General features: G+C 38.6%; 1 protein-coding gene across 5 annotated transcripts in view; it reads right to left on the bottom strand.

The window, feature by feature from the left end:
• Positions 1 to 222: 222 nt before the first annotated feature.
• The window catches only part of Osbpl3 (oxysterol binding protein like 3), a 180,241-nt gene continuing 155,455 nt past the window's right edge, over positions 223 to 25,008 (bottom strand). For all 5 annotated transcript variants that reach the window (XM_078039955.1, XM_078039954.1, XM_078039956.1 and 2 more), the window contains 7 exons: positions 21,007 to 21,070; positions 17,686 to 17,764; positions 16,458 to 16,602; positions 11,763 to 11,907; positions 9,053 to 9,179; positions 7,342 to 7,464; positions 223 to 3,816 (listed from right to left, as the gene is read on the bottom strand). In XM_078039955.1, the coding sequence (XP_077896081.1) occupies positions 3,720 to 3,816; positions 7,342 to 7,464; positions 9,053 to 9,179; positions 11,763 to 11,907; positions 16,458 to 16,602; positions 17,686 to 17,764; positions 21,007 to 21,070 (780 nt within the window). In that variant the 3' untranslated portion in view covers positions 223 to 3,719. The remainder of the gene's footprint in view (positions 3,817 to 7,341; positions 7,465 to 9,052; positions 9,180 to 11,762; positions 11,908 to 16,457; positions 16,603 to 17,685; positions 17,765 to 21,006; positions 21,071 to 25,008) is intronic.

The following is a 25,008-nucleotide window of genomic DNA, read 5'->3' as shown; positions in this document are numbered from 1 at the left end:
TCTCAAGATCTATTTTTGTGATATTATGAGAAATGTTAGGACCAAGACTCTGGCAATTCTGTGGTTTCTGAGTTTGTGTCCCAGGATGTTCTGATCTCCAACCCCCATTGCTTTGGGTAAGCTGTTGTGTTTCTTCTGGAAAAAGCCTAGGCCAGGGTCTTGCTCTGTCTCTTTCCATCAACCACAAATGCCTATAACCCAGAAAAACAGAGACAAAGGTGGTATTTTTTTCATGTTATTTATTCAGTCAACTAGCTACATGAGGAGGGTAAACAAATTTATTGAGCTTTTTGGGGAGTCAGGGGAATAGGAAGGTGGTATTTAGACAGAACATAATTTTACAAATGGTTAAATGGAAGATTTACAAATATCCACGTTAAAAAAAATTGTCCTCTGAGGCTATCAGTGGAAGATAAAAATCATCATTAAGAAAATAAATAAGCCACTTCTGATCATTGCATTCCCCAAAACCAAAGTCTCCACAACTGTTTTTCATTTTAGACTGTCACAATTTGCAGATGCTTAGATGATGCAGATTTCCTACACAGAAAGACTAACACTGAGTGACAGATTAATACAATGAAGAAGGAAAATAGCTGTCATCTGCTAGCAAAAATAGATTTATGCTGATGTTAATATAAAAATTAAAGACATTCAAATAAATTATGCCAAAACATTGTAACTAATGCAACTAATGTATTCCTAAGATCATATGAACAACTTCTTATTGCTCCTACTCAAGACTAAAAGGTCTGAGGAATTCTACAACAGCTAGAGGCCATAATATAACTGGTAGGATATATGGTAGGCCTGAATGAGGGTCCAAGTGCCTGGTGAACACTTTATTATTTTTCTTTTAGGTTTAACCCATAGAACAAGGTCACTCATCAATCTGGAAACTTCAGATGAAGAAATGTGCTTGAGGCCCAGGTAAGTGATTTATTGGAAGCAATTAAAGCATTATATGAGAACAGCAGTATCCCAAATGAAGTCAACATTAAAAAAAAAATCAGTTTGTATTTTTTTCTCCTGGAGTCTCCAAGGAAACCCATGAAGACCAGAAAGGATGTTGGGTAGGTAACTGCACAGATGTCCTAAAGCAAACTCCCACCTGTTCAGTTAGTTCCAGAACCCACTTAGCTGCAGGGAGGAGCTACAGTGAGGCGCAGGATGGTTGCTTGCACAAGGTCCCATTTCCAAGAATATGTGTGTAATTTACCATAAATTTGAGGTGGTGAGATTTTATAAATAAAATTGAGGTTAAAACGTACTTCAAATGGTACAGGTGGGTATTATTTAATTGAGAGATTCAGAGTCCAGGACATTAATTCTACCTCAGTTCTTCCCAAACAATGCCATGTTTCTGTTTATTCATCTTAAAAATGTAAGAGTCCTAGACGTACAAATTTGGTGGAAAGGTGCTTCTGAGAGAAGGAACAGAAGAAAAAAGATGCCACCCTCCCCTTCCAAGGAAGTTTTTAGATTTGAATATGAGGATGCATCACAAGCTGTTTAAATCTCAGGAAAGTCTTTTTTTATAAAGATCCTGCTACTGACTAGTAGATTTTTAAAATTTGCATATTGATCAGTACCATATTTTGTTCATTCTACTCCCAATTCAAATAAGATGACTACAGAGGTGATGTTTGGTTCACTTGTCCTTGCGATTCCAAAATAAAGCACACAATCATTTGAAATAACAATATTGGAACAATTAAAAATTTCCAAATTCTGCGTGACAAAGCTACATTCATTCAGGCTGTACATTCTGTGTTTGTTGAGTTTTTTTGTTTTGTTTTGTTTTGTTTTTGATTCAGCCTGTGGAGCAGGCCTATTTAACAGCCAGTGTTACTAAAATTCTACATTTATCCTCACATTGTGAAAACTAGATTTGTTTTTCCCCTGAGGACTCTTAAATCTACAGCCTGTTTCCTCCTGTCTGTGAGCAGAATTTGGATAAATACTCGAAAAGAAAAAGAACAAAGGACATACCAAAGAATTGGATGGTGTCATTCAGCTGTTTAGAAATGGAAATGATATTCACACTGTGTTCATTTTAACATCTCCATAAAATGGAATAAATGAATCCAATATTTAATGAGTTGTTTTAAAATGCCAGTCACTTGCAGACTCCAAAAGGCTACTGATCCATTTTATATAACTCTCCATTTTGAAAAGACGATGCTGTCCAATTGGCTATTTGATGTGACATTAGAAAATCATGCATACTTTTCCTGTTATTTATTTTACTCTTCACTCTAATCATTCTACATGTTCTGAAATTCTTTATATATCTAAAGATGTTTTCTGGAGAAATCTCTTTAGCATATCATGACATTTGACATATTTCATAGGATTGTTATGATCATCCGAGTAAAAGGCTTCACAATTAGACTTTGGTTTTAATGTAAACTGCACAGAAGTTAGAATTGTTCTGACAACACAATTCAACCACTGCACAAATTATATTATTGTAATATGAAATAACACACTTCAAGGAATCAGTAGATACAATCTATTATCCAAGACTGCTGCAGAACTCATAGAGTGATACAAATGAGAAGAAAGTTGGGAAAGGGGTAAGACACTTAAAGCTTTTTCGGAAGACAAAACAAAAGGAGAACAACATCGACTTTCTACATTTATCTATAAGGCAGATGGTCAAACTTGCTATACAAGATCTAAAATACAATGCTTATTAAGAGGTAGAAAATACCAGATAGTATTTAAGAAAAATATGTTGAGTTATTTAAAACAATCGTTATCTCGCTAAACTTTTAGAAAGTCAAACTCAGGTGTGCATTGCACTGTATGTTTTTTACTAAACAGGGACATTCCATACTCCATAGACCTGTGGTCAAACAGGAGGCCACAAAGGAGTCGGATGGGAAGCAGGAGATCACTTTTTAATTCATTAAGGACTGAGCTTTCTCACTAAGGAAAAAATTCCTGCTACCTCTCTGGGATGTCATTAGGACTTTAAATTAATGGGGATTTCTCGAATTAAGGACAATTTCTCTGAGCAAGAGGGTATAATTCTGTATATAAGGCAATAAAACTAAAGGGAAGGACAAACTCAAATACTTCCCCTTCAAGAAGGTGCCAGATCCATCTTATGTAAAAACATACAGTCCACTAATCTTATACCATCCTCTTAACCACTAAAATGCAAGTGAAAATATTCTTCAGAGTCCAGCACCAGCAGAATTGCTCATCTGAGCAATTCAAGAGCTGTCTGAGGCAAAAAAATATCTTAGCTACCAAATTAAACTTGGGTAGCTTACACATGGGTGAGTAACCCTGGGTGTTCTTATTTCTTAATGCACCTGGGAGAGTTTGATTTATTTTTCTCCAACATAATTTTATAAGGCATAAATTTAATTTGAATTTTCCCTAACCTTTGGAAAAGTAGTGTTAAAGCTTCTTTTTTTTTTAAACCCACACATTAACATTCAATTCTTTCATTTTTATTAAATAGTTTATATATAAAAGGAAATATTGAGGTGTTCTGTATTCATATAAACAATCATGGTAACATTTGAAATTGTAAAGAAACCCACAGAAGAAAATATGTACTTAAATACTTACAATGCTAAGCTAAGCACAAGTGATCATTCTAGATAATATCTTTTAAATAGATAGACACAGTTTGTGCTGCTTCTAGGAGCAAACACAGGAGAAGTACCCTCACAAATCTTTCATTTTCTTTACTTTTTTTTTTACCACAAGACAGGATGGTCCAGTTTGGAAAAACCAAGATCTTTTCTAAGTTCCAAATAGGTGCCGTTGCTCACCCAAGAGTCGTCACTGGATTTCCTGTGGAAGAGGAAAGAGTTTCTTGCACTCTAGAAAGCATTCTCATATTTTCTCTCTCTCCCTCCTCTCCATCCCCTCCTCCTAACGATCATTCTCTCATGCATTTGACCTCCCTGATAGTCCAGTACTGGAACTGTGGGGAGCCTGGGAGCCTGGAAACCATTTTGTAATTTCTGCCCTTAACTTCTGAAACTTGGAGGCTGCGAAAAGTGGTGCTTCTGAGAGAAGGACAGGTGGAGGAAGTGTGGTATATAAAACATGGCCGGAATGACAGCCACCACTCTGGGGATGACCTGTGTAATCTCTACACATCCACGAGGAGGATCGTAGGATGATAAGTTAACATTAAAACAAAATAAAGCTAGAAAGGATTGGAAGCCACAAGAGTCTGCAGAGAATGGTCTTGATTTACTACTTTTTTGAATAGTTAATATACTGCATAGATTGGAATTCAAAAGACACGAAAGAAAACGTAGCTTTTCAAAGTTCTCTTTCTCGTCCTATCTCCCAGCCTCCCAATTCTTCTACTGGACACAGTGATGTTATCAGCTTCATTATGTCAGAAATATTCCATGCACACACATATACACACTCCACCCTCTCCAGGTTTTACATAATGGTAGTATTAGACAGTAATCAGCACCTGGAGTATTTGACATAATATATATTGGAGATCATTTCTCAGCAAACTGCAGTCCAAGGATCAAATATAGCCTTCCACCTAGATACATATTTTTAGGGCCTCATGCATGCCAGACAAGGATCCCACCACTGAGCTACATTCCTAGCCCTGATGGTCTTTGAAATAATGTTTTACTGTGACACAGCCATGTGCATTTGTTCAGTATCATCTGTGGTTGCTTTTATGTGAAAGCTGGGTTGAGTAATTGCTACTGAGACCTTATGGCCCATGCAAAGCCAGGAATATTTATTATTTGCTCTTTATAGGAAAATTTGGTGACTCCAGCCATAAGGGATTCCTGATTTTTCTTTTAAAGAGTTGTAAGATGTTCCACACTTTTCTAAGTGATGCCCTACTGGTGAGCAGTTGGGTTGTTTTCAAACTCTCACCATTATAAATAAAGTATATGTTATTTTACACAAGTACAAGTATAGGTTTCATTAAAAAATTCCTGTAACTAGCATTGCTGGGTCAAAGAGCATGTGTATTTATAGTTTTCACTGATATTATCACATGTTTAGGAGCAAAAGTGGAGCACAGTTCCCCCACATTCTCAGGAACATAGATTTTTATCACACTTGCTTCCCTATCCCAATAGAGGGACACGTTTCAAATGAGCCAGTCTGTGTCAGATAGTTCACTGTGGTACCAAGAGGCCTGATTTGGTCTGAGCTGCAGTTTCCACTTGGAATTTCCAGTGATATTTTCACTATTCTTTGACAGATGCCGACAGTAATACCCAAGCCCTCATTTTCCTCTCCAAAAGCCCTTTGCCAGGTTTCTAGTTTGAACAGTTTCAAGGAGGACTGCGATAGCTGAACAACTCTCCTACTGAAAAAATCTTCCCCATCCAGTACTACACTGTAATAATAATCCTTTTATAAACAATTTTTACAAGTGATTATATAAACAGCCAAAAGGAAAATGAGAGTTGGCTGTCCGACTGTGGTGGTTTCCAATCCTTTTCCATCCCAGATGTCCTTTTTAGAGGACGGTAAAGACAGGGCTGGCCTTACATCCACACTTTGCCTTTGAATGTTCAGTCGTTTCCCACAGAGCTCCCCAGACTTGGTAAGGCCATTCTTAGTGCTTTTATATCAGGTGCACTTGATGAATCTCCTTAACTAGTCTCCAAGACCGTCTGGCTACTCACAATTTTAAATGATCCTAAAATACACTGTAATGACTGTCTCTGTAAATATAGATTTTCCTTTTTAAAAAAAAAAAAAAAGATGAGACTAGGGCTGGGGATGTGGCTCAAGGGGTAGTGTGCTTGCCTGGCATGCGTGGGGCACCACATAAAATAAAATAGAGATGTTGTGTCCGCCAAAAACTAAAAAATAAATATTAAAATATTAAAATATTCTCTCTCTCTCTCTTAAGATGAGGCTAGATGATTTAAGAAGGAAAAAAATAAAAGTACCACTATAGCTAAGGGTACGTGTATATCTCATTAACTTGTCAGTAAATCAATTGATTAAACTGTTAACTTATCCATTTTTCTATATGCTTTTTTTTTTTAAATAAGGAATTTAAGGCATCTCTCGAAAATGCTTAAATGAAGTTGTGAATATTTCAGGATAAAACTCTAGTGGTGTGATCTTAAATTGCTAATATCCTGAGTAGGAGGAAAGAACATTAGCTTAAGGAAAAAGTCCATTATATTGTGGAGATGGAAACATTATTTGTTGCTGTTTTGATGTTTTGGGATATATATTTTAATGCTGCTGAGAGATTAGTAGCTAAATCCTTCTAAAAGTTATTTTATTTGTCCATTAAAAGCAAGCAAACAAATAAAATACCCCCAAACAACAATACAACACTAGTTGGGTCCTGAGAGCAGGATGCAGTGGGAGGAGAGCAGGAGCTGGGTATGTGTATGCCTATTAACTTTGAATAAAACAAAACAAGAACAAAAACAAACAACAAAAACCCCACCTTAAACCATATAGAGCTCCAGCCACGTTGTCAGGAGAGCCAGGTCCCCAAATGGGATGTTCCACTGGGTCCTGTGTCAAATCACCTACAATTCCCTGGGCCTTTGTTTCTTCTCAGTTAAAATTTAAAAGGGGATGGGGACAGTGAAGACCTAAGATCTTTCATACCTCTTTTAAAAAATTAAGGCTAGGCTGGTTGTGGTGGCCCACGCCTGTAATTCCAGTGATTTGGGAGGCTGAGCCAGAAGGATTGCAAGTTCAAGCTCAGCCTCATCAACTTAGCGAGGTCCTAAGCAACTTAGGAAGACCCTGTCTCAAAATAAAAAAATAAAAAGGGCTGAGGATGTGGCTCAGTGCTCAAACGCCCCTGGGTTCCATCTCCAGTACCAAAATAAATAAATAAAATATCTGTTTTAAATAAGACTTTCTTAGCAAGTTATTTTAAAAATATTCCAAATCCAAGCCCAAGTGTATTGGAATTTCTTCCATTCAAGAGTGAAATCCCTTGGAATTCCACTTTGGTACAGTGGGGCAATCACGCATTATCTCTATCATTGTATAAAATACATCTATGTGGGTGACCAACCTAAGCTGGCCTGGTAATGGAACCAGCTCTGACTATTGCCCTCGCTTCTTCCACAGCATCTACTGAAACACTCCACCCACAGGGTGAGGCCCTGCAAGGGTGCTGGGAAGGAGCTAAGGTTGCACAAAGGAAGGTGCCAGTCCAACCCAAGAATGTCTCAGAAGTCAGGCCCTGGCACAGAGAAGGGTTCTGCCATTCTGGAGAAGAAAAATCCTCCAGAAGCTGTTGTCTGGGGAGGGGAAACTCTTGCTCTCTTTCTCCAGCCCAGCAGCACGAAATGTAGCCGGACCTCCCAACCCACGTTGGATCTACGCACAAACCTGAAAAACCGAGGCTGGTGTTCCACGTTATTTTCTTCTAAGACCTTCCGCCTTTCTCTCTGTAGCTGTTCAATCCTCTGCTTTTGTATTTCAGCTTCTTCTATGTTCCCTTCTTCTAGAAATCTGAGGCATCGAGGGAAAAAAGTGAAGGATTGTATTTCCAAGAAAACATAACAATCATTACTACTAAACTTCCACGTGTTCAAGACTAGATACTCAGAATCTTCTCCTACTTCTAAGACTCCTCTCCCAGCCCTTATCTTGAGGTAGAGAGGGTTATTTTGTGAATTGGTGATCTTGACATGGATCATAATCTTGTACCTATAAAAGGGAATTTGGGGCTCAGTCTCTATCGTCTCCAATTCCATTATGTCTCCCCAACCTTCCCACAGGCAATCCTCTATTATTAGTGTCTTGGGGGATCTTTCCAGAGATTCTTTATGCATACTTATGCAAACATAAATGTATGTTCTTATCCCTCCCTCCCTCTTAAAAACACAAATGGTAGCATACTGCAGTATGATCTATAACCTTGAATTTTTCTTTTGCTTTCCTTTTTACTTAACGATATACCTTGGTGATCGTTTTATGATAGTACTTAGACCTCTTCATTTTTAATAGCAGTGCAATATTCAATTGCATGGCTCTAAGTTAATTTATTCAAACAATTCCCTGTTGGTAGACATTTTAGTTCCTCATTTTAAAATTTACAATTAATGCTGCAATGAATGACTTTGTGCATCTGTCATTTTACACCCGGGGAAACATATCTGGAGGAAAAATTTTTAGAAGTGGAACTGCTGGGTTAAAGGGTGAGTCTGTAATTTATATGTTATCAACCTGACCTTTATAGGGATTACAGCAATTCACATTCCCATCTGCATGCTACGAGCAACCTTTTCTCTACTCAGAGTATATCAGATTTTAGAATTTTTACCAATCTGATAAGAAATGATATGTCCAGGTGGTTTTAAAGTTAGCATTTTCATATCATGACGGAGGCTGATCTTCTTTTCATATGTTTAAGAAAAATCTGCATTGTGTATTTTGTACACTGTCCATTTTCCTATGCCTGTTACTTTCTACAGTGTTGCTACTCTTCACAGTAAGAGATGTAAACACATATTTCTATCAGTCACCTATCTTTCAGCCTTGATTATATGTTTTTACTTATTTGGTCACAAAAAAATTCTTTTCCTTTTTTTTAATAAAGTCAAATGAGGTAATCTTTCTTTTGGCTTCTGGATTTTGAGACTTAATTAGAATGGCTGAAGGGCAAGATTATTATTCCATTTCACAGAGTAGGAATCTGAGGTGAGAAGGATCAAGAGATTTATCATATATCACACGGCTTGTTAATAGCAAACCTAGTATCATAACTTAGTTCTCAAAATGGGTCTCCTGACCCCTCAAATAGACAAGAAGTTCTTAATTATTACATGCAGTGAAACTTTTCAAATCAAGATTTTCTTTTTATATTTCCATAGAAATGGAGCTACTGATAAATAAAGGCTGTGCCACACATAGATCGAAGCTGGTCTCCAACTCTTCCATGACACAATTGTTTAGCCTCCCATCCCTGATTCTACGACATTATCTACCTTGCTCAGTCTCCTTTGGTGGCCTGAAAGTTGTTTAATATGACTTTTTGTAGAATTTTTTAAAATTTTTACATCTCCAGAGAAAAAGATCTGAAAAAAAAAATCCTTACCTTTGATCTGGTCTAAACCGAGTGTCAGTCGGGGGCAATAAAGACTTTGACAATGAGTCCATTTCATTTAACTCCAATGCAAACTGTGTGAAGCCATAATATTGCTCATATCCTTTTGGCATGGGATCTAAAAAATAAATAAATCATTCATTCACTCCTAACTTGCAGTTCATTTAGATTACAATTTAATTCCTTTACTTTTTCCATCTCAGCCCAGCTACAATTGTTCTCTCTTAGCTCTCAACCATTCCATTGTGATTACAATATTCTGACTAACAAATAGGTGCTGTGTATTTCTGTATAAATTTTCTTCTCTGTTAATATTCTATCTACAGGGGTAAGAACTCTGTTCAGTCCTACAGTGAATTGAAACAATGCTGTGAAGTTGCCATACAGTTTGTTTTAATATAATTTGCTATGAAAATAAACATGGTTAAAAGGACTCTGGTCTATTTTCCCTGACCAGTTAGAGTTTTCCTCTTAAGAATTCGTTGTTTTTCTTTTTCTTTCTTTCTTTTTTTTTTTTTTTGGTACCAGGGATTGAACCCAGGGGCACTCGCCATTGAGCCATAACCCCAGCCCTATTTTGTATTTTATTTAGAGACAGGGTCTCACTGAGTTGCTTGGCACCTCGACATTCTAAGGCTGGCTTTGAACTCATGATCCTCCTGTCTCAGCCTCCTGAGCCCCTGGGATTACAGGTGTGCACCACCATGCCTGGGGAGAATCCATTTTTTCTTTGAGTAATGTCAGACTCTCCTGAAACTGCCCAGTACCTGGAACAGTGTTGAACCATAGTACATAATCAGTAAACCATAGTATATAGTCTTCTTTTCTTCCATTACTGCCTTTCTTTTCACCAACTCTTGTCCCCTAAAATCTTACATGTTTAACTTTAAAAAAAAAAAATCATTAAGAATATTGCCAACTTGAATTCTAGCGAAAAACCAAGCTAAACACACCCAAGTTTCTATATCAGGTAAGCCAAATGTAGACTAATAAAACCCTTATCATATTAACTCTCGCTATTCATATGTATAAATAAAAATGCTTTCCATGAACTTTTCTGAAGATTCACTTTTTGAAGCTTCAGAAAGTCCTCTTTGTAACTAGTCCAATTCAATGTGTATCCTAAGCATGAAAATAATAGCAAAGCCTTCTATTGTGTCTTCCACCCCAGCCCCCAGACACCAGAGAGCAAAGATAGTGGTGGTTCTTCTTTTTTTTTTTTTTTAGTATTTTTTTTTAGCTGTAGATGGACGTAATATCTTTCTTTATTTTTATGTGGTGCAGAGGATCGAACCTAGTTTCTCACCCATGCAAAGCAAGTGCTCTATCACTGAGCCATAAACCCAGCCTGTGGTTTTTCTTAAAGATGGCCCAGGGATGCTCATAGCCAATGAGGAGACATGAAGTTAGGAATCACAATGGCGGCTTCAATAGTGTTACTCTGTCAAGACTCTACTTTAACATCCAGAGAGGTTGATAGTTCTCATCTTGGGTACTTCATGCAAAAGAGAGAGACTATCTCACTTGCAAAATCTCATGCATGCCTCTAAAGCTAACCACAGGGACAAGTCATTCCAGCCGCACTGTGACCTCTGCCATGGTGAAAGGAGTGGCCGCCACCTATTGAAAGAGCCATTCACTGTGGCTGCCTACTTTATGTTCATTTCTCTCGCTTGCCAGAGGAACATTGATTCTGTTCAGGTGGCATTGTACCCTCCCCAAGAGATGAACCCACGTCCATCTGAATCTCTCCTGCCCACCTTCCTGCCGACCGTCGTTTCAAGAACAAGTCTGGGCCCATTTCCTGCTGACTTGATCTAAAGACATATTTTCTGGGGATCCTAGGAAATACTGCATTCCTGAGGAAAGGGAAGCACTGGAGAACCCAGCTCTTTGTCCTCCCCTTCCTCCCTGCTTGAAGCACAGTCACATGGTGATGAGATATTGAGTTGTGACAACCTTTTAAAATCCACAAGAAGAAACACCATGGCACACTGAGAGAGGCAGGATGGGCTTCCATTGATCTATGTCTTTGGTCCCAGGTAAGACTGACCATGTAACAGCCAGGGCCACCACCCTCTCTCACTGGTAAGCAATGGCACATAGCCTCATGGTTTACGCTACTCATGAGTGGTTTTCTTTTTGGTTTTTATCAGCTCAAAGCATCCTAAGAGCTTTTACAACATGCCCCTACTTGGAAACAATCTATTTTTCAGATATGAAGGTGATTAAACATTGTGGGACATGTTGAGGGAGGCAGCGACCTTCTGGAATCACAGGGGAGGTCAGCACAGCTCATGGGTTAGGTCAAAGCAGGATCCTCACTCTTGTAGAGTCCCCAAGTCGCTTTTCCCAGTAACACTTTCCTCTTGGTCCTTACTCTAGGATGACTTCTTGCACTTCACTGACCTTCCTTGGTAGTGCCCAGCACAGTCACGTGTGTGGGCCACACGACTGCCCATTGACTGGCAGGGGCCTATTCTGGGGCTGAGAACCCAGGACCTGGCAGCATCTGCGGTGCTATGGTAAGGACCTGGGGGGACGGTTAGGTGAATGAAAGAAGAGCAAATACCTCTAACCCGATTCAAAGAAGGTAGATACTGGAGACACTGAATGGAACTGATTCCTGTGGGACAGTGGTTCCTCTTGCCCCGTCCACCTGCCTACTGTGTGCCTGGGGTCAATGGGCCCTGAAACTCACTTGCTCGCCAGAGGCACATGGATGAGGAGGAGCCCCCGCAGTAGATGCTCTCATGCCATTTCCCAAAGAGCCTGTGCACCGCTTTCCCACTCCTGTCAAATACAGTGCCTTCGATCTCGTGGGCATTAGTACTCCAGTATTTTGCCTAGAATGCAAATGAGAGTTGTCTGTGTAGTACTTTGGTGTCAGCTTATTACACATATTAAGAAAAAGCAAAGCAAGAGAATGAACGCTAAGAGGGATTCTAGACCAAATATTGCATATGGCTTGCCAGGTCTGGGGTTGTTTGTTTTTTCCGACATTAAAATGTACAGCACAGTATTTCAAAATAAGTATACAATGTGGAATGGCTAAATCAAGGTAATTAACATATTTTGCTTCCCATATTTATTTCATTGAGAACATGTGAAACTACTCTCAAGTACATGGTACACCATCATTAACTATTCTCACCACTTGTACAATAGATCTCTTGAACTTATTCCTCCAGTTTAACTGAAATTTTGTGTCCTCTGACATTTCCCTGATCCTTCATCCACAACCCCTGGTAACAACCAATACTCTTTGATTCTTTGAGTTCAACTTTTTAAAAGTGTGCATATAAGTAAGATCATGTGGTATTTGCTTTTCTGTGCCTAGTTTCCTTCGCTTCCATGTCTGCCAGGTGCATCCATGCTGTTGCATATGATAGGATTTTCTTTGTAATGACTGAATGATATTCCATTGCTTGTACATACCACATTTTCTTTATCCATTCATCTGTTGATGGACACAGACTGATTCTGTATCTTGGCTCTTATGAGTAATGCAGCAATGAACATAGGGGTGCAGATGTCTTTTGGATATAAAGATTTCATTTCTTTTGGATATTTCCCCAGTATTGGGACTGCTAGATCATATGGGAGTTCCATTTTTAATTTTCTAAGGAACCTTAATCCTGTGTTCCCTGTTGACTGTACTGGCTTACATTCCGACCAAGGGTGTGCAAGTGTTCCCCTTCCTCCACATCCTTGCCAACACTTTCATCTTTTTGATAATAGTCATTCTAAGAGGAATGAGGTGATATCTCATAGTGAGATATAATTTGCATTTTATTGATGATTAGTGATATTGAACATTTTTCATGTATCTGTTGGCAATTTGTGTAGCTTATCTGGAGTAAGGTCCTTTGTCTGTTTTTTTGTTTGTTTGTTTTTCCTGTGCTGAGGATTTAACCCATGGCTTTGTACATTCTAGACAAGTATATCCCTAGCTTCTTTGCCCATTTTTAAATTAGATTATTTGTTTTCTTACTATTCAGTTCCTTATATATTTTGCATATCAACACCTTATCAGGTAAACAGATTGCTAATATTTTCCCCTATTCCAAGGGTTGACTCTTCACTCTACTGATGTTTCTTTTGATGTGCAGAAGTTTTTTTGGTTTGTTAAAACCCATCTGTTTGTTTATTATTTTTTCTCTTGTTGCTTGTGCTTTTGGGTCCTAGTTTAGAAAGAAAAAAAAATCACTGCTCAGATCCTTGTCATAGAGCTTTCCCCTAAGCTTTATCTGAGCAGTTTACAGTTTGGGATCTTATATTTATGTATTTAATCCATTTTGAGTTTTGTATATGAGGTGAGTGAAAGGTCTGATTTCACTATTTTTGCATGTGGATATCCAGTTTTCCCAACACTGTTTATTTAAGAAAGAGTTCTTTCTCATTGTGTATTCTTGGTATCTGTCAAAAATTCAGTTAATTATAAATGTGTGGATTTACTTTGCGGTTCTCTATTCTGTTTCCATTGGTCTACATGTCTGCATTTATGCCTGGGTTCAGGCTTTTTTTTTCTTTAAAAAATAATAACTTAAAAAAATAAAATAAAAAATAATAACTTTAGAGGCTCAGGTTGTGGCTCAGTGGCAGAGTGCTTGCCTTGCACATGTGAAGCACTGGGTTCCATCCTCAGCACCACATAAAAATGAATAAACAAAATAAAGATATTGCATCCATCTATAACTAAAAATATTTTTTAAAAATAATAACTTTAGTTATTTAGTAAAAATCAGTGTTTAAATTTCTATTTGGTTTGTAATTGGATTTCTAACATTTGTGCAAGATACATTTCCCCCTACCTTCCCTACATGCAATGTAGGAATGAAAGGCTCAATTCTATTCTTGGTTCACAAGCCCCCTCCTATGGAGCAGCTGTTCTATGGCTGTCTTTGTGACTCACTCCTAGGGCACTATGCATCTGAATACTACAATTTAGAAGAAATAAATTTGTAACTCATATTTTTTTCCTTAAAGGAAGTAGTTATTTGCAAACCAATCAAGGATAATGTTGCTTACATTTGCAGTTTATTATTTTTCCCCAAAATTAGCACTGCTCGTTCAGATCACAGGAACGTGCACAACCCACGTTTTCTCTGTGTATTGGTTGCCGTCAGTGACTGATGCAGCCTCGCGCTCCATTCATTCCAGCTTAGCCCCAGCCCAGTTCAGCTCCGTCTTGTGGGTTTTGTACAGTACCACACTCCAACCAGAAGAGGGAGCTCCAACTCCCTAGAGTTGATTTTTTTTCAATTCTTCCCAACTACCTGGCTGCCCTTTAAAATCTCCATGAAAGAACAGAAGGCATTTCTCCATAAATCAAAAATCCCAGCACTATTTTCAGCTGAAAACAGAATCCACATTTGGAAACCAATAAAGTTGAGTGGCATTTTCAGGCCATATTCTGGTGGTTCAGTTTCTCCATTCCCAGGCTGTGGTAAAAATGGGAAGGAAGGGCAGGGTGTAACAGCATCTCAGAGGCAAATCCAAACTTTAAAAATGAGTTCTCCAGTCACACAAAAATGGAGGTGGTGCGGGGGGCGGGGGGACAACTGTCCTTAAGTTCTTAAGTTGATTATGAAGCAAAGGTCAGATTTTCTCCTAGAGATATTTGCCAACAGATCCAATGCTGCCAATTCAATGGGAGGCCACAGAGGGGCCCAGCCATACTCCATAGGTAACCAGCATCAGGTTCTCTTTCAGCACTGGAGGCAGGTCCAGTGTTCATTTCTCATAACTACCAAAGTGGATGAGAACAAGGTGGATGGTAGATGTTGGAGTTGAGCATATTTCCTTGGGGAAAATATTCAGAATTGGGCGATCCAGATCTTGCATTGGACAAGAGGTAATATACTCCTGCTCCAGGTTGCCTTTTGATTCTTTTTTGCAGAGAGCTTAGGTGAAGCTTTCAAGATAGGGTCCTTTTTATTTCTCCCCAAATATAAGGTCATTACCAGCTTTATGTCTTTCTATAACCCAATTTGACTTACAGAATATCATAAAGACTCTAATCAATCTTATCATAAGTGTCCCCTACGGGTTACAGGTAGAGCAGAGAGAGAGGTATTGTGTGAAATTCCACAACTGGAACCTCATCACTCAGCTCATGATTTTGATCTTAGTTAAATGCAAATATTCATTGAGGAGGATAATGCTTTAAAGCCATTTTAAGTGCAAAAGATTTTCAAGGGCAAGAAGGATTCAAGGAGGGAGAGACTATGGAGGGAAACCTCAAATCAAAGCAGTTGAAAGATAAAAAGACTATTCTATATGTCTTTAAAAAAATCTGACCAATCTTTCCACTTATTCTCTGAGTATGATGGACCTCTGCTGTGTGCCAGGCACTCACCAGTTCCAGGCAGCAGAGATGATAAGATGGACCCAGTTTTTTTCTCTTGTAGAGGATGGTGAGAAGGGTATGAAGAGTAGGAAAACAAAACAAGAGCAATTTCAGATGGCAACAAAAGCTGTGAAGAAAATGGGTTGAGAAAGAGAGTGACCGGCAGGTTGGGTCGTGATATCAGGGTCTGGGTGGAGCAGCCCAGGAAGAAGGAATTGAGGAAAGAGAGAAGGCAGAGTGGCCCAATGATGGAGAGGAAGGACGAGATGGTAGTAGGAGCGGAGGTTGGAAAGGGGTGAGGGTGGTGTGTATATATGAGTGTGTGTGTCATGCATGCACATGTGCAAGTGAATGTGCACAGGGCTGAGGATAGGGAGTGCAGACTGTGCAGCACCCCGTGGGCCGTGGTAAGGATGCAGATGGAAATTGCTGGAGGATTTTGCTCAAAGGACTGATGTAGCATGACTTTTCTTATGGTAAAACATACAAACATAAAACTTCCCATGTAGCCATTTCCAAGTGTATAGATCAGTGGTATGACACACTTGCAATGTGGTGCAGCTGTCACCACTATTTCCAGAACGTTTCATCTCCATTAAATAACTCCCTATTCCTCCCTGCACCAGCCCCTGGCAGCCACCAGTCTGCTTTTTGTCTCTCCGATTTGACTCCTTGAGGGACCTCAAGTGACTGGAACCTGCAGTATGTGTCCTTTTGTGTCTGGCTTATTTCATGTAGGATAAAGTTTTCAAGGTGCACCCACGTTGGGGCGTGATGACGTATTCTAAAAGGCATTCTCTGGCTTTGTGCTGAGGACAGATCACAGGAGAGTAAGGGTGGAAGGAAAGAAGATAGGATGGGCCTTGGCCCTTGTCCAGGTGACAAACAAAGGTGGGGCTGTGGTTGGGCAGCCTCTGGCTCTGATTATGTGTTGGCACAGAGGTGAAGGTGACAAATGCCTCAGATGCCCTTTGTCCTGAGGCACCAGCTCTGCCACAGCCCTTCCAGGGTCAATGTTCAGAGAGCCCCCCACCCCTGAATTACCTTTATGAAATTCACTTTGCAGTGGCAGGAATCATCATTCAGGTTCTTGATGACGATCTCTCCATAGTGCTCAATCCACCTCTGTCCACTTAAGATGTTGTGGATGCAAGAGGTCACTTTGTTCCACTCAAAATGATCTCCAAAACTAGAAAGGAGGGAAGAGAAGTAGTAATGGTTCCCAGAGGAGGCAGCAGCAGATACAAACACTGGCTGCATTACAGACTAAGTCTGGCAGAGTGTCACTCATCCCTTCACTGGGGGAACCTCACACCGACTGTGCCAAGCGGGCACTCTGAGTGTCTGCTCTTCAAGGAGGAGCTTCTGCCATACAGCACTCTGGAAGCCACCAGGGACTTTGCTAGAAGCTGTGGTTTCCTGGAGTCTCCTGCTCCCTCCTCTGATGAAGGAGGCAGCTCAGAGCCAGGAACAGCCTGTGTAAAGTTATTGATCCAGGACAGGGAAGAAGGCAGGAGGAAGGTACAGGAGTCTTACACAATTTGCTACTCATCTATTATTTATATCTTATACAATGAGAGAACACTCTGATTTTACTTATGGAATTAAACAATAACTATGAAGAGACAGTAATAAGAAAAAAAAACACTTGGGTGGCACTTGCTATGTGCCAAGTACTATTTTAAGCGCTTTACATATATTATCTATTGAATCTTCACAACTGCCCTTTGAAGAAGGTGGTTTGTTGTCTCCATGTTGCAAGTGAAGGAGCTGCTGACGTTAAAGGAAGGCAGCAGCCTGTTGGAGGACCACCATGAGCAAGGGGCAGAGAGGGCATGGGAATTGATGCAGCCTGGTTCCATAACCCCTGGTCATACTCATTTTGCTTTATAAATAAGTATCAATAATCTCTGCAAGATTGAGACTATGTCTCTTTCTTTTTTTTTAAGACCATGTCTTTCTAAAAAGGAATTTTTGACAGTGAGGCAAGACAACAATGTTAAAGAAAACTACCATTCTTAACCTTGTTAGAGGGTAGAAGTGAATTTTTAAAAAGCATCTATTCAGAGAAACCTGTTCTGCAAGAGGCGTTTCTTCTTGAGGGAAAGAAAAAAATGAGACTGCCCAAATGAGAAATATCTGAACTCACTGTCAAACAGATTAAAAGAAAAATCATACTCTCATTGCTATAGGGTTGGCAGGCATCCTATCCCTAAAGTGGGTTCTTGGCCCTAATTTCTAGAAAGTTCCTAATCACAAAAGAACAACTTACGCTGGCAGAGTCACATGGGTTGTGCCAATAGGAACAATTTCCATGGATTTACCCCAGAATTTGTTTTTCCATCTCACATCTGAAATGAAATGCCAAATAATACATACTTAGTAAGACAGTAAGGTAGATCAAAGAGTTCTCAGGCTAGATAAATGAACAACAACAATACAGAACAATCATCAGTTATTATATAGGAAAATATCTCATGTCAGTAAGTACCAACTGGGTACCTAGAAAATCATAAGACAATCAGGGAAACTAAAACTATAAGACAAAATTCTTCCTTTGGAAGTGTTAATAGCATGAAAGGTAGACAGAAGTGGAAACAACTTATGAGCACACAGAGAGGCCCAGGTACTCACTGAGTGTGTTATAACTGAATGGAACTAGAGAGGAAGGAATGACCAAAATGTCTGAAGACAGCATCAGAAGAGGTTCATCAGAAGGGGCCATTTAAATGAAGCTTGGTAGAATGTTTAGGAGTTCACCAGGCAGAGAAAAAGCAGCTTAAGGCAGAAGAAATAGCTTATTCAAGCAGACAGCGGTGTAAAAGAGTAGCATGTGGTTTTGTCCTATAGGTCCAAGGTTGTCCAGAGAGAAGAGTAGAGATTTAGATGGAGGGAGGAAAACAAAATAAAACAAAACAAAAACCCAGTGAACTCTATAAGCCTGTGAGAAGTCTGGTTTGTGTGCACTGAGGGAAAATAAACCCGAAACCCATGTGATTGGATACAGACCTTGCAAAGACAAATAGAAGCAATGTGGAGAATGGAAAAAGGGTCGAAGAGATTAAAAACAAGTCAACAAGAGGCTACTGTAATCGCCCAGGGCATAAACAGGAATGAAGTGAATCATCAATAGCCGTGGGGATATGCAGTTGTCCAATAAATATTAAAGGAAGAGAAATAGGCTTAGTGGAAAATTATATAGAAATCAAGAAAGAAAGGGAGAATTTATGAATGATATCAGATTCTTCTAACTTGCATGAATGGTGGTACCAATCCAGGACACACGATTAGAGGAAGCAGGGAAGCCAGTGTGAGCCTGGGCTGGGGTCCAGCTGAGAGATAAGGCTGAGACCAGGAGTGGCTAGCTGCATAGTATATGAATCTATTTATATGCAATGCCCCAAATAAGCAAATTTATATAAACAGAAAGTAAATGAGCAGTTGCCTAAGGATGGGGGATGTTGAGGGAAATTGGAAGGGGAAGTATTTGCTAAAGACGTTTCTTTTGGGAGTAATGAAAATGTTCTAAGCTTAACTGTGCTAATGACCACACAAATCTGAGTAGAATAAAACTCACTGAGGGGTTGGGGATGTGGCTCAAGCAGTAGCGCGCTCGCCTGGCATGCGTGCGGCCCGGGTTCAATCCTTAGCACCACATACAAAGATGTTGTGTCCGCCGAAAAACTAAAAAATAAATATTAAAATTCTCTCTCTCTTAAAAAAAAAAAAAAGAAACAAGAAAAAAAAAAGAATAAAACCCACTGAATTGTGCACTTTATATGAGTGAATTGTATGGTATGTCTGTGAATTATATATATATATAGATACATATATATAAAATATATATAAATTTGTATATATATAATATATATACATTTTTGATCTAAACAATAAAAAGATAACTAACTGGTTGTTGAATAAAAACTAATAATGTATTGTATGGTTTATAACATACATAAGTAAAATGTATGTCAATAATAGCACACATATACATACACATACACACAAAAAAAACAACACAAAGGTTGGAAGAGGGGAAATGGAAGTATACTTTTAAGTTTTTCATTCTATATGTGAAATAACATTACTTGATGATAGATTGTAATATGTAATATTTAATACAAATCCTAAACTAACCAAAGAGGTATAGCTAATAAACCAACAAAGGGAATAACACAGAGTTACAGGAAGTATTCAATTAATACAAAATAAGGGAGAAAAAAAGGAAGGGAAACAAAGAAGAGATTTGACAAAAAGAAAACAAATAAAAAGAGGACAGTTTAACACAACTCTATCTATAATTGCAATAAGTGTAAAGATCTACACAACACAATTAAAAGGCAGAGAAATGTCAGATTGGATAAAAAAAGATTTAAGAATCATTGAACTTTGAAAATATATGGAATTGTCCAGAAAATGGTTGGAGGAAGAACTGCCCAGGAAAAGGATGATTAGGAACAGAGTCTAGGAGGAAACTGTGGCCCACCTGGAGCACACAGGGTCTACCTTGAGAAGACCCCATCCACTAAATGGACAAGCAAAAATGAACAACAACAACAAAAAAACATAACTTCAAAATAGCAAAGAAGAGTTATTCATGAGATTTAGCAATTAGGACATTAGAAACCTTAGGAGAATTGTTTCCAGAGAGTTTTGTTTCATGAAAGGTAGAGAGATTTCAAATCAAGCTTCAATTTTAAACTTTAACAGCAAAGACTGAGAAAGGAAGCCATGGTACTTTAAACTGATCATATCAATTATCTCCAGAGAGAGGGACTGGGTGGCTGAGGAAGGGGGTGGCAATGGAGTCACAGCCTACTGTTTTGTACTTTTTGAGTTTTACAAAGATCTGTAGGCACTGTGGGAAATCAGGTGACATCATTGTTAGCAGAGAAAAAAGCTTTAAAAACTGACATGTGCTCACTGTTTGAAAACCCAGGATGCTCATATTTTATTTCTAAGGTAGATTCCAATTTATTTTTTAATAAATGAAGATGTTAGTAAAATGAATTCACCCATGTCAGAAATATTTACAGCCTTGTTTATTCTTGACAACAATTTGCTACCCTTTCCCATCCAAAATATAAATTGAACAAAATTTTAGGAATGACAATCTTAAAATGAAAAAGAAGTCATCAATATAAAATGTGATTTCAGAAGTAAGATTTCAATGTTTTGAAAGCAAAACTTCCCTTGCTATCTATACTCTGATAAATACCGGGAAATATTTAGTATCTCTTGAAATAAGAGAGGCATGACAAGTAGCCATGGAATAAAATAGAGAAAAAGTTACAGGAATAAATAGTGTCAAACTGACAAAGATGAAGGATTTTTTTAAAGGGAAAAGCTAAATAATCTTTTTGAAAATATCAAACTAATATCAATTAAAATAAATCACTCAATATCAATAAACAATTGACAAATATCAACTACTCTTTAGAAGTAAGAGGTGAGAATGTCAAGTGGAGCAGGTCCTCCAAAGAGACCTAAGTCTTGGGATTATTTGATCTTAGTAAGCATTCATAGTAATTCCTGAATCAAATAAATCTATAATCATTACATAAAATGGAAGTCAAATATATTAGCACATTACCTTGCCAGAAAACAAAATTTCCAGATTCAGCGTGACATGCAGAGATAGGTGGATGGTGGCTGACCTAATAGAGACAGAAGGCAAAAACAAAAAAAATGAACAAAATGTTGCATATCATGAAATATCTTCTTTTCTCCTTGATCTGTGATATGACACAAAGTACAGGGACTTCACTGAAAGAAAACTTCTGTAGTTTCCTTCAACAAGTCTGTCCTCAAGAGGGCACTCCTGATACAGTCAGCTGTGAATTGCTCAGCTTGATCAGGGTGTAGAAAGTTGTTAATGGAAATCTCTGGAAACCTCTAGAAGCTTCCCTGGGAATGTGTCCCAGTGGCAAATGATGAAGATAGAGAGGTATTTTAAAAGGTGTAAAAATAAAAACAGTCATTTGAGGACTGACCATTCATAAACCAAATGATCTGACATTGGTTACCAGGTATTTTAGGTTTTCTAAAAGTGCTGGCAAATATTTTAACTAAGATGTCCAAGAAAAAGCGTTTAACATGAAACTTCCAAGCACTCTTCCTTGGGCTCAGCAGATTTAACTCTTGAAAAGTGCTTTAAAAGCTGATTTAGCCTCATTAAATTTAGCCTCTTTTCAAATCATCTACAAGAAGACTGATCCAAGATAACTTTCTCTTTTTAAAAAATTTTTATTTATTTTTAGGTGTAGATGGACACAACATAATGCCTTTATTTTTATGTGGTGCTGAGGATCAAACCCGGGTCCTGCCCATGCTAGGCAAGCACTCTACCGCTGAGCCACAATCCCAGCCTCCCAAGATAACTTTCAAAAAGAATAATTTCTGTAATAAAGAGCTAAACAATTATAGAAAAGTTCATTAGCTGTTAAGAATTATGTATTTCTTTTTTGTCAAAATAAAAGTATCTTGAATAAAAAAAGTAATTATGTCCCAGAAAAGAAAATCCCTACAATAGAGACTACCTTTTGATGTAGGGTCACTACTTGTTTTACTCACTAATTAAGAAGATAAAGAGAAAATGGCTCTCCTTCCATTTTCCTGTTATCTTAGTAATACTCAAGGAACATGTTCTGTCACCATCATTCAGCGCTTGGTGAAACATGCTGGTAGTAGTGTTTCCAGAAATTCTCTAAGTTAGCTGGTTCTTAGCAGTAATACCTTAAGTTTAGAATATTTATCCCAAAGCCTTCATATTGTAAACACAGAGACTGAAACCAGAAAGATTAAGTAACATTTCCTTAAACACTGGTAGTTAGGGGAGAAATAGAGGGAAACCAGTGTTTCTGGTTTATCTCAAATTGTTTTTACCCCCCCCCCAAAAAAAAAAGTTTTAAGTAGGTGTACACTGTTTTCAAACACATAAAACACTCAGAATACTAAGTCCAGCACTTTTCAAGAGTTAAATCTGCTGAGCCCAGGGAGAGTGCTTGGAAGTTTCATGTTAAACGCTATGTTTGAGGAAAAGGACCTCAGATATCAAAGGCATAGCCACTTGCCTTGATCTGGACCCCAATTGTGCAGAGGAACAGAGTTTGAAACCTGCTCTGCGCTCCCCACTCCTGCAGGTGGAGAACACAGGGATGGAGTGACCCTGAGTTGTGTACATCACAGACATGTGTGGCCAGTAGATTGCAGCAGAACCCACTTGGGCCAGAGAGGAGTATAGATAAAGACTGACAGAGTGTAATCTTTCACGTGACTCAGGGAACTTAACCTCCAGCTGCTCTATGACGTAGGGGGTGCAAGTGTGCAGTCACTTGGTTTCTCTTAGCTCCCACATGCCTAAGAATGACAGTCCCTCACTGTCCTTTGGGATTTTCCAGGGAAATTTTCACTTTAAACTTAGAAACCTAAGTCCTATAAAAGCAAATCTGTGTTTGCCTTTGATTTTTGTTTATGTTTTTTAAATCCAACCACTTGGAAGTGCTTTCATATTACAAAATGCTGCATCTCCTTCCTCCTTTCTCCCACCCAGAGAGCGTTCGATGAAAACAGCAGAGTTAACTTTAAACCATGGGATCACATAAAAATAAATCCAGGTCAGACAGTCCTTACCTGCCCCTCCACTTCCCAGCCCCACTGTGGAGTGGGAGGAAATTTAGGGAATGTTCCTCTCTCCCAAAAATGTAGACATATTTTAAAGTGGATTATTATAAAGTAGATTATATTCATCCCACAGAAACAATATAATAATGGGGGAGGTAAGCATTATAGCATTACTCAAGAACTTGGCATCTGTTATAGATTTAGCCAAATATAAACATCAAAGCAAAATAGAGTATATAAAAACTGGTCACGTATTCTGCAATATAGTAAATCCCATAAAACAGGATAAATAGATTGTCCATATAAATTATAAAAGATGACCTATCAGAGTCAGAAAATCAAGGGATAAGCAAAATAAAGGAAGGAGGAGGGCAGAATCAGGTATCATAAGGCCATAGGGAAGGTCATAGAGCAGAAGGAGGAGATAGGGAGAGAGGCGGGCTGGTGTGTGTGGGGGGAAGCACAGAATGAATTTTTAAAAATCATGCTATATGCATATAAAATATTCCACAAGGAATTTCACCTTTATGCATAAGTAGAAAGAACCAATCAAAAATAAATAAATAGACGAGTGAAAGAAAGACCAGAAGAGTAGAAGAAGGAGAATGAGGGAAGAGAAGAGGGGACAGAAAAGGCAGGAAACGTGAATTGAAATTGAATTCCATGCTGTAGGATTGTGTTGGACTGAACCCGATTACTAGGTATAACTATAATCCTCCAATTTAAAAGAAGGGGCTATTATGCTACTATATATACATCTGATAAAATACAACTTTGATTTAAAAAAAAACTATCATGCCAGATTAATAAACCAATGTTTAGCAGAATGGCCCTAGATGGGCCCAAAAGATGCTTTCCAAATGACTAAATATCAACATTAATGTATCAGTGATTCTGCTGATTCCCCTTTAGGTTAAATGGGTCTTTGAGAATGGTTTATGTGCACCATTTTGCTTTTAAGAAGTTAACAAAGCTTTCTGGGGCAATTTACAAGGATGCCTTCTTTTTTAAAATACATTTCCTCCAAGAGCACTTATTTGTGAAATGTTTCTGGATCATGCACCACAGGCTGCACTAGGGTCAAGAAATCAGGAGACCTTCTGTTGTCCCACCAATCCTGGTTCTAATTCTGCAATGTCATCTGCTGTCTGTGTACCTTTGGGAAAATTTCTTAATCCCTTTCAGCCTCAGTTACCTTGTTTGTAAAACAGGACTAACGCCACTGATGGCCTATACAAAGAGACCACACATTTAAAATGTGTACAGAATTGTATACTGTCCAGGACCAGGGAGAGGCTAGATTCTAATTTTTCTTGAGTGTATGAGAGTATTTCCACCTGGTTCTCATGGTGACCTTTTATCTTCATTCACTTTATTTTATAAATAGAAAGTCAGACAAGACTTGCTCAATGCTACACCATTAATGAGTGACATAGGCAGCATGCAGTCCCAAATCCAGGGCTCTTTTCTCTATGTCCCAGTAGCCTTTCTATGTCTCCCCTCAAAGTGGAGCTCCTGTCCCTCTCAAAGACACTGCACATCATTATAGTCCCTTTCCGCGAACATTTAAAGAAAGCATCTTTTGAATCTGACCTTTCCCACCTCTCTGAATCTCATTTATCTCTCTGTAAATGAGGTCTTAGGATCTCTCTTGGCTTCAAAATGCTGTGATTCTAATATCTGCTCTCATCATCCTCTCTGACTCCCAGCACCACAGGGGGCAGGGGATGCCAGTCAATTTGGAAATATGATTCTAAGGCTCTGAATAGTTTGAATGCCCAGGGGAAGGGATAACTTAGAGTTAATCCCTTAATCTTTGGTGATGGCAGTCTTTCTACTGAATAATGAACATAACCTAACCTGTCTTTGTTTATATGGGATTTGGTTTGGTCTCTATTCTTATTATTATATCTTAATTCAGGACCCCCCCAAAAAGGCAATAGATGCTTTTGAGTTTGAACTGATTCAGCCC

This window comes from Ictidomys tridecemlineatus, chromosome 2 (genome assembly GCF_052094955.1).
Source record: "Ictidomys tridecemlineatus isolate mIctTri1 chromosome 2, mIctTri1.hap1, whole genome shotgun sequence".
NCBI lineage: Eukaryota > Metazoa > Chordata > Mammalia > Rodentia > Sciuridae > Ictidomys > Ictidomys tridecemlineatus.
The sequence above is the reverse complement of the archived record's forward strand: the minus strand, read 5'-3'. Positions and strand labels throughout refer to the sequence as shown.